Here is a 15,854-nt window from a genome sequence, read left to right as displayed (position 1 = left end):
CCTGTTGGATCTTATCACTCTACCTTCTTTTCTTTTAACTGCTTACTTTTTTTACATTTCTTTTATCTCTTTATAGCACATTGGCGGTAACTTCCTTAGACTTAACCTTTCTTATTTTTTTCTAATTTTCTCTTCAGTTAGATTTTACATGCTACTTAAACGTAAACTGAGTTTCTAATTTTAATCATTACATACTTTGTATTTTTAGAAGTTATACCTTTTTTTTCCTCACATCTATCCCTTTTGGTAGTGTCTTCTATCTAATTCACAGTTTTTTTTATTTAAAGAAAAATATTGTGCATACATTACTTCTGTTGCATGTGGCTGTACAATGCCTGTATTGGTAGATTTTTCTCTGCAGTTTGCTTCTGCAGGCTGAATTTCACTTATCATAATTTATTTCCTTGTGTACTTTATGGTTTTGGGATGTGACATCAAGTTCCTTGGAATTTTATCTTTGTGCGTTTCTTGAAAGCTAATGTATTCATATCTTAGGTCTGCCATAACAAATAGCCTCAAACTGGGTGACTTCAACAGCAGAAATTTATACTCTCACAGTTCAGGAGGCCAGGTGTCTGAAATCAGGGTGTCAGCACGGCAATGCTCTCTGAGAAGGTTGAGAGAGAATCCTTCCTTGTGTGCTACAGCTTCTGAGAGCTCATAATGTTCCTTAGTTGGTGGGCGATGACTCCAATATTTCCCTCCATCTCTCCATATTTGTAAGGCTTTATTTCACACACGTGTGTTTCTCTGTGTTCTTTTCTTCTCATAAGGATAAGGACACCAGTCATTGGATTTAAGGTCCACTCTAAATCAAGGGCTATTTGTCATGATATCCATTTATCATGATATCAGTTATATCTGCAAAGATCCTGTTTCCAAATAAGGTCACATTCTGAGGTTCCAGATGAACATGGATTTTAAGGAGTCACTATTCAAACGACTAAACCTAAGACTAAAATATGTAAACGCAAAGAAAATTTACTCTTGGAACTAGAAGAAACTGCCAGCTTGGGCTATTTTAACCTAAAGTTTCTCTTCAGATTTTTTTTTTTTTTTTTACCTACAGAAAAACCTATGTGAAAATGGGCTGTTAGGAATTCTCAGTCAAACCATTTCCATACTCTGAGGAACCCACATGGCGCAGGAGACCTCTCCCACCTCACCCGCTGCTCCCCTCAGCAGTGTACTTCAGTCAATCTGCCTGTTCTGTTCCCTACTCTGTCTCTGCTGAATCTTCTCACCCTCCGCATCTTTGGCCTATACCCCAGCACTTGTATGCATAAATAAATAAATCTTTTAAAAAATGTTTTATATCTTGATCTTTGTGGCATAGACCTCAGAATTGTATACTTTACTTTCAGTAATTATAATTAGTAGTAAGCGTTGTGCAGAAAACAAAATGGGCAAATAATACAAAATAATGTGAGGAGCATTTTCTCTTTAAACAGGGTGACAGGGAAAGACCTTTCTAGTGAGGTGCTTTAAATTGACAGTTATAGCTTGAAGTATCTCAGAACATGGAATAGGCAAAAGAAACCACAAATGCAAAGGCACCAAAGCAAGTGAGCCAGAACAGTGGATTCCCAGTGGGAGGCCAGCGAGGCTGCGGTCAATCAGAGTCAGATCATACTGGACTTAGACATCATCATAAGTTCAGACTTGTTTAATGAGCCATGAATAACCATTGAAGAATTGTGATTAAGGAAGAATTAGGATTTATATATTTTTAAAAATCATCTAAACAAATTCCTACATCAATATAGTCTGCTAAGAGTAAACCAGGAAGAAACAGAAGAGTTGAATAAACTGATCACAAGCATGGAAACCGAAACAAATTTTAAAAACTTCCATAAAGCAAAAACCCAGGACCAGATGGTCTTAAAAATAAATTTTATCAAATTTTTAATCAAGAACTAGTATCCATCTTGCTAATATAAGATGAGGCAACATTCCCTAAAACATTTTACAATGCCACCATACTGAAACTAGATAAAGACAACACAAGAAAAGAAAATTACAGACCTAAAGCCCTGATGAATATTGATGCAAATATCTTCAACAAAAAACTAGCAAATCAAATTCAATAGTATATCACAAGGATTATTTGCTACATGATCAAGTGGGATTTTTCAGTGATACAATATATAAATACATCAATGTAATAATCATAAAAACAAAGGTAAAATAAAAATCTTATGATAGTATCAACAGATGCAGCAAAAGCATTTGATAAGATTCAGCACCATTTATGATATAAACTCTAAACAAGATGGGAATAGAGGGAACCTGCCTCAATATAATAAAGCAACAAACCAACAGCCAACATAATACTTGCTGATGAAAAACTGAAAGCTTTCCATTTAAGATTGGGAACAAGAAAAGCATGTCCATTGTCACCTCTTCTGTTTAACATAGTTTTAGAGGTTTTTGTCAGAGCTATCAGACCAAAACTGGAAATAAAGTAAAACTATCATATTTATAGATAATATGATATTGATATGACATATGGACAATCTCAAAGACTCCACCACAAAGTTAGTGGAAACAATAAATGAATACAACCAAGTGGTATATAGAAAAAAAATTTAATAAAAATAAATACATATGCATAATGCTATATTTGGTAGAAAAATTTAAAGGCAAATCAGAAAAAAATAGAATAAAAAACCTAAAAAATCATTTAGTTTAAGGATTGGGAAAAGGCATGGAAAGAAGCAAGAGTTTAATTAGATTACTGTGGTTTTTTCTAAGTCCTAAAATAGTCACATCACACTAGTCAGCATGTTGGGACAATTTACATAAAGTACAATGGGAATGAAGCCTTCAGGAATTGAAGGTTTGGTCTTGTCAAGCAATTGTTATTGAAAAATTTCAGGAGAAAAGCAGACAGGTACCACTTAAATTTTGGAGGTATTTTTACAAACTTGTTCATTCTCTGGGTTTGGGGGCTGAGAGAGGGGGTCTTCTAAAATGACTCCCAATACCTGGCCTACTGGTATTCAAGCCCTTGTGTAATTAGTCCTCTCCCCTGGGGTGTGGATTGGACTTAATTACTTCCTTGTAACAAGTAGAACATGGCAAAGTGATGGGCTATCACTTTTGAAAATAGGTGATAAAGGACAGTGATTTCCATCTTGCTGGCAATCTCTCTTGGTTCCTGTTATATACTTTCTCAGACAGAGGGCACTTGGCAAGGAAATAGGTGCAGCCTCAGGCCAACGCCTGTAAGGAACAGATATCCTCATTCCAATGACCTGAAAGAAACTAGATCCTTCCAACAACCACAGAGTGAACGCTGAAGTGGGTCCTTGCCCAGTGGAGTTGTCAGATGAGATCCAGTCCCAAACCCACGCTTTGATGGCCCTGTGAAAGCCCATGAAACAGAGGACTCAGTTGAATTCTGCCAGTCCTAACAGTGGGATTATATGTTTATCTCATGCCATGAGATTTGGAAGTAGTTTGTCATGCAATAATAGATAATTTATACAGGAAGTGAGCAAAAAGAAACCAAGGATGATTTCCAAGTGATTTCTGGCTTGAACAAGTTGAGTATCTAGAGGTGTCAAAACTCCAGTGAGAGAAATAGATTTCCAGGGTGAAAAGAGCAGATAAGCAGGCATTTTGTTTATTAGACAGCTGAGTGAGAAGTTGGCTAAGGCAAAGATATGGGAATCTGGAACCCTTTTTCTATCACATTAAATGTCCTGTATCCACCAATCAGAGCAGTGAAATCCCAAACTTGGGTTGGGCTCAAGAGGGAGGTAATTCGGGCCTTTCCTTTTGCTTCAACAGGCCTAAGAAAACAAGGTTCTCTGTTGGGTCAAGCCTAGATGTACTTTGTTCTACTTTGGTATTTGGGATCAAATCCCCAGCTGCTAATCAAGTGTGGCTTTGTTTGCTTTGCATCATTTTATCTGTGTTGCACATCTCCTTCTTCAGGAAGACAGGAGATGGAGAAGGCAGGACAGAACTCAGGAATTTCCTTCACTGGGTCATATACCAAAAAACTAAACCTCAGACCTAAACACCAAGACTTCGCTCTATTCTCAGTTCTTCTGGATGGGGCCCCCAATGTTGGCATTTGATACCCAGGATACTTTGTGACGCTGGAGTGTCCTCAGCACTGTAGGATGTTCAGCATAGGGCAGTACTGGCTGGTCACTGTGACAACCCCAAAGTTCCTTCCTACAATTTTATGTGCTTCCTGGAAGAATGGTGCTCCTCCCTCCTTGTGAACCAACAGATTGTTGGTGCTGGCTTACCTGCCACCTCTACTGCCCACACTTTGAGCTTACACCTGTCATTTCCTCCCAGCCTGTTTGGCAAAAGGGTCCACTCATGGAACTTTATAGGAACTCAGGAACATTGTTGTAACTAGAGTTCTTTGTTCTGTGGCCAGATGAAAGGAGAGCTAATAGAATACTGGCTGACAGGTCATGGTGAATAAGAAGGGAATGTGTCCTAAAGCTTCAGGACACATGGGTGACTATAGATGCCCTGGAAAAATAGTTGGAGAATTCTAGAATCTTGATTTGGTGATTGTGTCTGTCAAAGTTTCAGAAGAATCCATTCCTACACTGGGTCGTGAAAATAGTACTCCATCTCAAAGCTATGTCAGCAAGAAAATAACATTTGCACTTATGTATATAGTATAAGCGACATTTTACTGCACAAGTTATCTCAGCTTTTACTGGACAGCTATTGTGAGCCAAGCACTGTGCTCGTTTCTTTTAATGCATTATTTAAGTTAATGTCCACAAAATGCCTCTGTGGAGTGCATTATTAACATTCCTTATTTGCATGCACAGGAAATTAAAAAAGAAAAGTTGTGCAGCTTGTTCAGGCTCACCAAGCCAGTAAGCCACAGAGTCAGGTTTCAAACCCATACTTCGAAATTCATTCTGTAACGTCTTTAGGCTATATGGATCTGAAGTGACTTTATCCAACAGATATCCACCAAGTGCCCGGCCCTGCACTGGGCAAGAGGTCAGATGACCCTGCTTGACTGGATGTAAGGAGAGGTGCATGAGTGCACAGATAGACGGATAAAAATGAGGGAAAGACACAGAATAAAGGGCTCAGATGAAGAGTGGATGGAACAGGAGGGTAAGTGAATGAATGAGCGACTGAGGAAGAGCCGCAAGGGGAGGGCAGCGGGAAAGAAGTGAGGAGAAGAAGAGCTGAGAGAGGGAGAACTTTTGAGGCTGCGCTTCCCGGAGCCCGAGCGCCCGGCGGCTGGCGGGTGGGGGGCGGGCGCCTACTCCACACAGTACGGTAGGCGCGGGCTCGCGCCTCCCGGCTCCCACTTCCCCTCCCTGCGCCGCCGCCGCGGCTGCTGCCAGACGGCCGGCCGCCCGGACCCCAGTGCCCCGCGCTCGGACGGGGGAGGCGGCCGCTGCGTTCGCCCTGCCAGTGCCGCCGCCGGCCGCCGCTCTGCGCGCGGCGATGCGCAAAGGGGCCGCGCCACCCCGGGGCCGCCGCCGGCGCCGCGCCACAGCATGAAGCTCCGCAGCAAGGCGGCGGCGCTGCTCCTGCTCGCGCTGGCCGCGCTGCTGCTGGCGCTGCTGACCCTGCGCGCCGGCCGAGCGGAGCCCCCGGCGCCGCCAGCGCGCCCCGCGAGCGCCCCGCCGCGCCGCCCGGCACCGGCCCCCGCGCGCCGGCCCGGCCTCGGCGCCCTCCAGCGGGGTGGCCGAGGTGCCGGGAGGCTTCGGCCACCGCATCTGCGCCCCCGAGCCGGTCGCCGGGGCGCGGCGAGCCTGGAGAAGTTGGCGAGGTGAGTCGTGGCAGCCCCAGAATCCCATGTGGGGACCCGTGTCTCGCTCTGTCCTCCGTGCTCAGCGTAAGGCAGGCTTGGGGGCGGAGGGTAGACTCCAACTTCACTCGCGGGCTGCCCGCTTGCATGGCTTACCTGGCGAGGAATGGAGAGCCACCCTCGTGGGGTGCCCCTAAAGCGCAGTGTTGATAAGCACGTACGTTTCTTTAAAGTCTGGAGGAAAGTGGTTTCTATGTGCCATTTTTTCAACTGTCACGGCAAGGCGTATTTTTGCTTCTTGCGGATATGCGCCATTTGTTTAATTTTTCAAAAACCCTCGCAATGCAAGAATGCTTTATCAACTTCTCATGTTTCATTGGCGAATTTAACCAAAAACTTGGATCTGATTATCTCGGAAAAGTTAGATGTTTATCAAGGACTGGCTGCCCCAGGCTCAACATCGAACCGCCAGAACAGAAGTGGCACTCGACCTAAGTTTATTAAAAAGTTTTCTACTTGGAAGTAGTGATACTGACACGGGAAGGACAGAGAGGGGGGTTCCCAGTTCCTTGTGCTAAGACTCAAGGGTGGTCAAAGGATCCTCTTCCTACTTGGAAAGCGTCTGGTTCTTGGACATAATGCTTGATATTTTCTTTCTCTACACGAAGCTTCACACGACTCGGCTTTTCATCAGAGCTTTTTATCTTTGGCTTTTAGGGTTGCTGGAGCGCCCGCAGGTTAGGGATTTGCCTTCATTTCCTTTGTTGTGGAGAGCTTCTTAACAATCCCGGTGTCTTGTATTGGGTTTTTTTCCGCCGCCTTTTCAAAGCCGTTCTTGTTTCTAACTGCCACTGCAACGTCTGCCTCTGCTGGGCTCCTTAATTACTTAAAATGAATTGAAGAATTCTTTTTGCCCATAATGACTAAATCTGTTTTGGCGCTTTTACTGTAATGAAGAGGAAAAACGAAACCTCAACAATATACAGCTTGCACCAGCTTTTGTTTTTCTTCTGACTCATGACAAAAATACAGGTTGGTACTGAGAAGTTTTAGGTGGACTGCCAATGAGCTATACAATTGCTTATAAGTGTCTAGAACCGTTTATGAACATCTTATGAATGTATGCATTCTTAAAAATGAGGCTCTTCTGTTTGGAATGTAATAGATTTTCCTATTCTGATAGAGTGAGGTTTCTTATATTGGATTATATCGTGGTTCAACTATGTGCTTACTATGTCTTGTAAGACAGTAACACCGTTTAACCAGCTTACCTTTTGCCAGGCACAGTGCTGACAGCAGTACATAAAAATAATCATAAGTGGACACTTAATTTCTATGTTTTAACTGTATCATTCCCACCATAATCCCAAGACAAAGGTTCTTAAAGTGTGGTCTTTGAACCAACTGCTCTGCATCACCTGGGATCTTGTTAGGAATGCAGAATCTTGGGCCCTACCCGGCCCCACAAAATCAGAAACCATAGACATGAGGTCTATAATCTGTGATTTAATAAACCCTCCCACTGTGTCTGAAGCACACAAAGTTGGAGAGCCTGCTCTATGAAGAAGCACTAATTTGATATCCCAGATGAGGAAAGCACTGCCCAAGGTTTAGCTATTTGTCCAAGACTCAGATAAAATGTGGTAAGAACTATAAAGATGCTGGCAGTCTGGGCCCTGGTTGGGTGCCTACCCGCTACGCTGATGTTATTCCATTTCCCTGCCTGCATTTCATAATTTTATTGAGCTTCTGCTAAAGTGACATCACAGATTTCTTTGAGCTGTCTCATTCTTCAAGGTGCTGGGAACACTGGGGCAGCATCCTCTTGTCTCTCTGAACAAATTGGCTGACTAGAAAGAGATCGGGAACAGAATCCAAATGGATGTTTTAAGGAAGGACTATTTCCATGAGTAGCAGTACCTCTTGAAGCCATTTTTCTTGTGAACATATCTCTTAGATTATCATGGAAATCATGTCCAACACCATGGGAATAAAGAACAAAATTTAAAAACTCAGGAAAGTGAAAAATAAATACCACAGCAAGTGTCAGGCTCAAATGCATAAACATGAAAGTCCAGTATCCTCTGGAGAAGTTAACATTTTCTGGACTTTTTAATTTTTTTTTTTTTTTTTTTTGCTACCTGGGCAGAAATGGCAACAGAAGATTCTGAAGCAGTCAGGAAGCAAGAGGGAAGATCTGTGCATGGACTCCTTTATTACTTTCCTAATCCTGCCTGGGTTAAATTTTTGTGGTCTAGGAGGAATTTCATTTTAGGGAGGGATAAGAAAGCCTTGTGTTTTCAAAAAAACAAGTGCTTTAATCTCTTTACGTGGCTAGAATCCAAAAGAGATGAAGGCTACATGATCTCATTTCTCAGGCCTGGGAAGGTCAAACTTGTGGTCGTAGCCAGCACAAGGAGGTAGTTGGACGTGACACAGGCCACCACCTGCTGACCATCGTGGCCCGGTGCACTGCCTCACCGGGGTACTGCTGTAAGAAAAGTTCTGCCATGTCAGCTCTGCTAACAGCCCTCTCCTTCCACATCTTGTTTTCATTTTGGAGAAGTTTCCAGTGACTTGCCTAGTTAGCAGGCAGACCCTACAATTTTATAACTACTCATTTGTTTGCAATCTGTCCTGTGGTGACCTCCCTTCTATATAAATACCAAGCCAGGAGGTAAGGTCTGAGCTTTTTAGGTCAAGGGTGGGATCTGAAAAGGGATACCATACTGTCAGTGGCAGTTTCAGTGCAAAAGAGAAATGAAATCCCTTCTATTTTCATCTATTGGTGATTTATACCTGGCCGACTTCCAAAGAAAATTTGAGACACAGTAAAACACACATATACAATAAAGCCATTGAAATACTTTAAAAAATGAAAAAATAGAAAGAGGAGGGAGAAATAAGTACTGTTTGTCAAAAATTGAGGCCACTATTATTATAAAGATTGAATGTTAAATTTTGCTGTAAAATATACATTTGTGGAGGTGTGAACCTATATATCTGAAACATATTCCTTGTTGTAAATCAGTGTTACCTCAGTAAACATAATTTTTTAGAAAAGATAAAAATAATAAATTTAGCTCTAAGCTTCCTGGCAGTCATATTAAAAAGGAAGCCATAATGGGTTTGCTTCATTTTCATTGAGTGATAAGAGGAAAAGTTTTTCAAGAGAGATGCTTTGTTTGTCATGGAACTGAATCCTGAAGGGAGAATTTTATCTGCAAATAGCCTTTAGGCTTTAGAAAACTGTCCAACTTGCTTCTGAAAACTTCTCTTTGAGTTCACATATGGAAAAGGAAGTTTAATATAACTGCCAATCAGTGCATTATGAAAAAAGAATTTGGTATCTGAAGTCCAGAGAGTTGGGTTCTGGTCCCAAGACATTAATTTCACCTTAATTTCCTCATCTGTAACAGGAGTGAATTGATTTAGAAGTTTCCTAAGGTCTCTCCCAGCTCTGCATTTGGTGAACCTGTGATGAGATCATCAAGTTTGGTTGTAAAATCCCCGCAATGACTATTGCATAGCCCTTTGTGCTGTCTTTTGCAAAATCACTCTGTTCCTCTTTTATTGGCCGTAGCCTAGAACTCTTACTGATTACTCAGCTTTAACCCTCTCCTGAACTCTATTCTTCTTCTGTGTTGGCCTGTATATTGCTATTTTCTCTTAAAATATGGTTTCTAAGGGAGACTTAGGCTATCTCTAAGCCAAGTTGTGTTCCTCTGCCATTTAATCCATAGTCACTCAGCAAATGTTCGTTGTGCATATTATCTGGGCCAGATGCTCACTGTGGAACAGTAAATAGTTGCTGCCCCAGAATTTTGGGGAGCAGGGGGTTCACAATACAGAAAACATGTTATACCTGGCAGTCTCTTCAGCATATTGCTCATCATGAGACACCATTCCAGGCCTCCTTGGTGGGGCAAGGGGTTAAACACAGCATTGTGACGCTATCCGCAGCCTCTGCAGCAGGAGTCCAATCCACAGGCAGCCAAGGAGCTACCCACGTGGCGCAGCAGACCTCTCCTGTCTTGGCCGCTGATCCCCTCAGCAGTGTATTTCAGTCAGTCTGCCTGTTCTGTTCCCCACTGTGTCTCTGGTGAATCCTCTCATCCCCTGCACCTCAGGCCTGTACCCCAGTTCTTGTATACATAAACAAATAAATCTTTAAAAAAAAAAAAAAGACACCATTCCCTGCAGTTCCCTTCTCAGATCCTGAGAAGACGTCTTCTCAGAGGATTCAAATCTAAATAAAGGTCTACTTAAGAGCGATGATGTTCAATAACAACACCCTGAGTCTGAGGTTATTCTATAATTCACTGGTAGCCCCAGAGCACGCTAAAGGGCCCTGGATCTTGGGTATCAGCTGTGATATTTTGTTGCTGAGTCTTGTGGATTGCCTGAGTCCCCTGGCCCCCCTCTCTGTGTGCACATTCAGACTGACCTATTGGTTTTGACTCAAAACTTATCCCCATTCCACCATGTCTTCTATTTCAGGGGTTACTCCTGAGCACCTCAGCTCCATCCTTGATATCTGAACCCGTGGTGGCCTCATATTTGATTTCCATTCTAGTGTTCTCTATAGTCCATTTCCCACATAAGTGCTGGAATAATCTTAAATTTGTAAACTAGATTGGGTCACTTTGTTGGTGAAAACCCTCCACTGAGTGACTACCCATCACACCAAAAATCAAATACATCTCCTTAGTATGGCCCTCAAGCCCTTGCCTGATCCCAATGCATTTAGCTCTGGCCACCTTCCACCTCATTTGCTCCACTTTAGCCACACTCGCTCCTCAGATACCCTAAACTCCTCCCTACTTTAGCACCTTTTACTTCTTCCCTGTGCTGTAGTCTTGTTAGCATCCTTGTGTGGCTAGCGCCCTTATTCTCTCAGACCTGTGCTTTCAGGGTTTCTCCTCAGCCACCCTAGGAAAACAGAACCTCACATCATTTCTACTCCCTTTATCCTATTTAGCTTTAATACCAGTCATCATTTTGTGAAAATTGTATTTTATTTGCTCTTCCCTCTTCAGGTGTACTTCATGTCTTACTAATCGTGCCACTGGCACCTAGAACAGAGGTGATCTTCAAGTAGAGACTCAATAAATATTTGTTGAATGAATACAGTATCCACCATGTGCCAACATACTTACTCATATTATTAAATTACACATTATTTAATTATTTTCAAAACACTCCCATATCCTTTAGGGGACGATAAAGGTTTTTAATAGTAACATCCTTAAAAAAAGAGGGAATCTTTTTCCTTTTAATACATTTTATTTTTAGGAAAATTGAAAGTAGTACAGTTTCCACACACCCAGGTTCCTCTATTATTAAAATCATACACTAACATGAGATATGTGTTACAATGAATAATAATATTGTTGCATAATTATGAATATTGGTTTGTTTTTATCTAATGTCCTTTTCCTCCAGGATCCTCCCCCTCCCACCCACCCCCAGAACGTGGCATTATATGTACTTGTCACTCTCCTGCAGCCCCTCTTGGCCATGGCAGTTTCTCAGACTTTCCTTGTTTGGGGGTAACCTTGAGCATTGTAAAGAGCACTGGTGAGGTCTTTTGGAGGATGCCATATACTCAAATGTGTCTCATGTTTTACTTGTGGTCATTCTGGAGTATGGGTTGTTGGGAAAAAGCCATAGAGGTGAAGTGCCATTTTCATCCCATCCTGTCAAGCATGTAGACGGCCAACATGATTTATGCCTGCTAATATTCACCTTGACCACCTGCCTGAGGTGGTGTTTATCCGGTCTCTCACCGTAAATGTACTCTTCTCTCCCCTCTCCGCCGTATCCATACTGTACTCTTTAGAGGGATATCTGATTCGTAGCCCACACCTAAGGAGTAGAGAGTTATGCTCTCCCTCCTTGAGTCTGGGGTAGGTATATAAATTATTTGAAATTCTTCTGCATGAGAGATTTGTTTCTTCTTTCCATTTATCTTTTTTTTTCCAGGCATTATATCATCATGAGTCTATAGATGCCTGTTTTATACTTTGAACTACTATCTAATGTGACTATCTAGTGCTACTAACAGTGCTATCTAGTGTGACTTTATTTTCTTGATGAAATTGATGCAGTTTTGGCCAATGGGGGCTCCTTTGCTTGACTTCTGTGCTTTGACCTACCCTCATTGATGTATTTCACATTAGACATTTTTGGGTTTTGTTTTCCTATTTGTTATTTTGAGTACTTCCTTACTCTCTGGCACCACAAGATGCTCCAAGCCTGTCATGTATATTTCCTTCTCCAGTCCCAGAATCATCCACTTCTTCACCTAGGAAAGGGAATGTTTTTATTTCCCAAAAACCCCAAAAAGTTTTCTCCCATCTCACTGGTTTTGAATAGTTTGTTTTATCCTCCCTTTTCACTCTTAGTCTCTTCCTCTCTCCATTCCCTCTTAACTTTAGAGCCCTTGTGGTGTTTATAAACATCGACTAGTTTTTCTAAGTGGTTTCCTTATCCTATCATTTGCTATGTAAATGCACAGTTTGTCAATGATATTTTGACTTGCTTTACTACACATAATACCCTCAAGCTCCCTCGATTTTGCTATAAATGGCTGCATTTCATCTTTCCTTATGGATGAATAGTATTCTGTAGTGTGGATATACAATGTCTTCTTTATCCAGTCATCTATCCATGGACATTTAGGCAGCTTCCTTGGACCTAGCTATTGTAAATAGTATAGCAATAAACACTATAAAGGATATATTGTATTATGTTGATAGTTTCATATTCTTTGGATAGATGTCCAAGAGTGAGGTTGCTGATACAGTATTTCCATTTTTATTTTCTTAAGGTAAATCCTTTGGTTTCTTAAGGTAAATCCATTTTTAGTTTCTTAAGGTACCACTTTACATCCCTAACAACAGTGTAATATGGTTCCTCTTTGTCTGCCTTCTCTCAAAAACTTGTTGTTGAAGATTTTTTTTAACAATGCCAGTCCCATGGGTGTGAGAACCAACTGTGGTTTTAACCTACATCTCCCTTAGAAGCGGTGATGGGGCCTCCCCGGTGGCGTAGCTGTTGAGCGCTGGGTTGAGCTGTTGAGCTCAGCCTCTGCAGCGCCTGTTCCATCCCAGGCCACCGGGCCGGGGTCCCACATGGCACGCAAACCTCTCCTGCCACCTGCTGCTCCCCTCAGCAGTGTATTTTGTCAGTCTGCCTGTTCTGCTCTCCGCTCTGGCTCTGGTGAATTCTCTCACCCTCCCGTGCTTCTGACTGTACCCAGTGCTTGTATAAATAAATAAATTAAAAAAAAAAAAAGAAGCCATGATGACCATTTTCTAGTTTGTTAACTGGCCTTGTGGATATCCTCTCAGTGAATTGTCTGTTCATATCTGCTGCCCATTTATTAATTGGGCTGTTTATTTTTCTCTTGTTGAATTGTATGAGTTTTTTTGTATATCTTGAATACTTGTCATTTATGTAATGTGTGAATATTCTCTCCCATTAAGTCTTTTTAATCTTATTTTCTTTTGTTGTGTAAAAGTTTTTTAACCTCAGATCATCCCAATTGTTTGTTTTTACTTTTTTTTCCCTAGCAGAGAGGTGAAATCTCCAAAAGCATCTCTATTGTTGATTTCATGGTCTATGCCACCACCAATGTTATCATTATCTATTTTATTTTGCAGGTCTTGTATCTAAATCTTCAATCCATTTGGAATTTATTTTTTTGTGTATGGAGTGAGAGTGATCTAAATTTTATGTGTGGCTTTCCACTTTTCCCAGCACCATTTATGAAAGAGAATGGGACTGTCCTATCCCCATTGTATTCTTGTAGCTGTTTTATAATAGATTAAGTACTCATAAGCACATAGATTTATTTCTGAGCTTTCAATTCTATTCCATTGATCCATGTATCTATTTGTGTGTTGATACCATATTGGTTTAGAACTGTTGCTTTATAGTTAAGTTTGACTTCTGTTTCTCTCCTTTTTTCTCAGTATTGCTTTTGCCATTCAAGGCCTTTTAGGTTCTATATAAATTTTGATATTTTTGTGCAATTTCTTTGAAAAAACACTGCTGGCATTTTGATGGGGATTGCATTAAATTTACATATCACTTTAGGCAGAATAGTCATTTTGATTATATTGATTCTTCTCATCCATGAGCATGGGATGTTCTTCTATAGCCTTATGTCACCAAGTACTTTAATAATGTCGTAGTTCTCATTGTATAGGTCCTTTACCTTCTTAGGTTAATTCTGAGATATTTGATTCTTTTTGTGTTTTTTTATATTATTACTTTTTTTTTTAATTTTTTACATCATTGTTAATTTTTAAACAATATTTGCTTCCTCCCCGCCCGCTCAGGTGTAGACACCATAGAATTTCCTTCACCAGTCCACCCGTGTGCCATCACCATAGTCCCCTGTGCTCCTCCCTCCCTCCCTCTCATCCCTCTCCCTCCTCCTCCCCTGCGGTATATCTGATTTTGCTTTGTTGTGTTTTGTACTGTTATTTTTTTACACTGATGTCTTATGTGGCTCCCCTGTATTCCTGCTATAAGTGAAACCATCGGATATTTTTCTTTTTCCTTCTGGCTTATTTCGCTGAGCATAATGCCTTCTAGCTCCATCCACGTTGCTGCGAATGGCATGAGTTTATCTTTTTTGATTGCTGAGTAATATTCCATGGTGTATATGTACCACATCTTCTTGATACAGTCATCTATTTTTGGGCATTTGGGTTGTTTCCAGGTTTTACCTTTTGTAAATAGTGCTGCAATAAACATAGGGGTACAGGTGTTCTTCTGAATCAGTATTTTTGTGTCCTTTGGGTATATCCCTAGGAGTGGAATTGCCGGGTCATATGGTAGCTCCATTTTTAGTAAACTGAGGAACTGAGGTATTTTATTCTTTTCAAAACAATTGCAAATGGAGTTATTTTCTTGATTTCTTTTGTTTCTCGTTAGTTGTTTGTGTATAATAAAGTCTATGGATTTTTTTGTGTTTTAATTGTGTTTTGATTTTGTAATCATCTGTTTTGCTGTATTCATCTATTGTTTCTAATGACTTTTTGGTGGAGTCTTTAAGATTTTCTAGATATCTTATATATTATCTTTGAATAACTATAGTTTCACTTTTTTTGAAACTTGGAATCTCTTTATTTCATTTTTGTCTGATGATTCTGGCCAAAACCTTTACCAGTAAGCTTAACAGAAATGGCTGCACGAGGCATCCTTGTCTCATTCCCAATCTTTCATGGAAAGCTTTCAGTTTTTCACCAACAAGTATTATGTGGGCTGTTGGTTTCCTTCTATGCCCATATTGTTTAGAGATTTTATCACAAATGGTGCTGAATCTTATCAAATGCTTTTGCTGCATCTACTGATATTATCATATAATTTTTATTTTTTGTTGATATGATCATTACCTTGATGGACTAACATATTAAGCTATTCTTTTTTTTTATATTAAGCTATTCTTTTTTTTTTTTAAAGATTTATTTTTATTTATACAAGCACTGGGTACAGCCAGAAGCGCGGGAGGGTGAGAAAACCCACCAGAGCCAGAGCAGGGAGCAGAGCAGGCAGAAAGACCGAAGTACACTTCAGAGGGGAACAGCGGGCGGCAGGAGAGGTCTGCGCGCCATGCGGGACCCTCCTCCGGTGACCGGGGAGCAGCTGGGGATCGAACCGGCGCTGCAGAGGCTGCGGGCAGCTTCGCAACCCAGAGCTCAACCGCTGCGCCACCGGGGAGGCCCTCATATTAAGCTATTCTTGATGGAATATGTACCACTTGATCATGAGGTATAATCCTTATGATATATTGTCAAATTTGATTTGCTAATATTTTGTTGAAGACATTTGCATCAATACTCATCATGGATCTTGGTCTATAATTTTCTTTTCTTGTGCTGACTTTATCTGGTATCAGGATTAGAGTAGTTTGCATCGTAAAATGTGTTAGGTAATATTCTTTCTTCTTGTATTTTTAAAAACAATTGAGCAAAGTCGACATTAGTTCTTGTTTAAAGTGCTGATAAAATTCATTTTTAGGGCCTCCCCTGGTGGGACAGGCAGTTGAGTGCAGCGCTATGAAGATGTCCGCAGCCTCTGCAGT

The 15,854-nt window shown here is 41.1% G+C and overlaps 1 protein-coding gene across 1 annotated transcript in view; it reads left to right on the top strand.

Annotated features, from left to right (window-relative positions):
* Window positions 1-5,501: 5,501 nt before the first annotated feature.
* The window catches only part of GXYLT2 (glucoside xylosyltransferase 2), a gene marked incomplete at both ends in the record, with an annotated part of 110,877 nt that continues 100,524 nt past the window's right edge, over window positions 5,502-15,854 (top strand). The window contains one exon of the mRNA XM_084248073.1: window positions 5,502-5,776. Coding sequence (XP_084104199.1) covers window positions 5,502-5,776 — 275 coding nt within the window. The remainder of the gene's footprint in view (window positions 5,777-15,854) is intronic.

Source organism: Talpa europaea (assembly GCF_964194135.1).
Source record: "Talpa europaea genome assembly, chromosome: 11".
In the NCBI taxonomy this organism is placed as follows: domain Eukaryota; kingdom Metazoa; phylum Chordata; class Mammalia; order Eulipotyphla; family Talpidae; genus Talpa; species Talpa europaea.
Note: the sequence above shows the minus strand (reverse complement) of the source record. Positions and strands in the feature narration are given on the sequence as shown.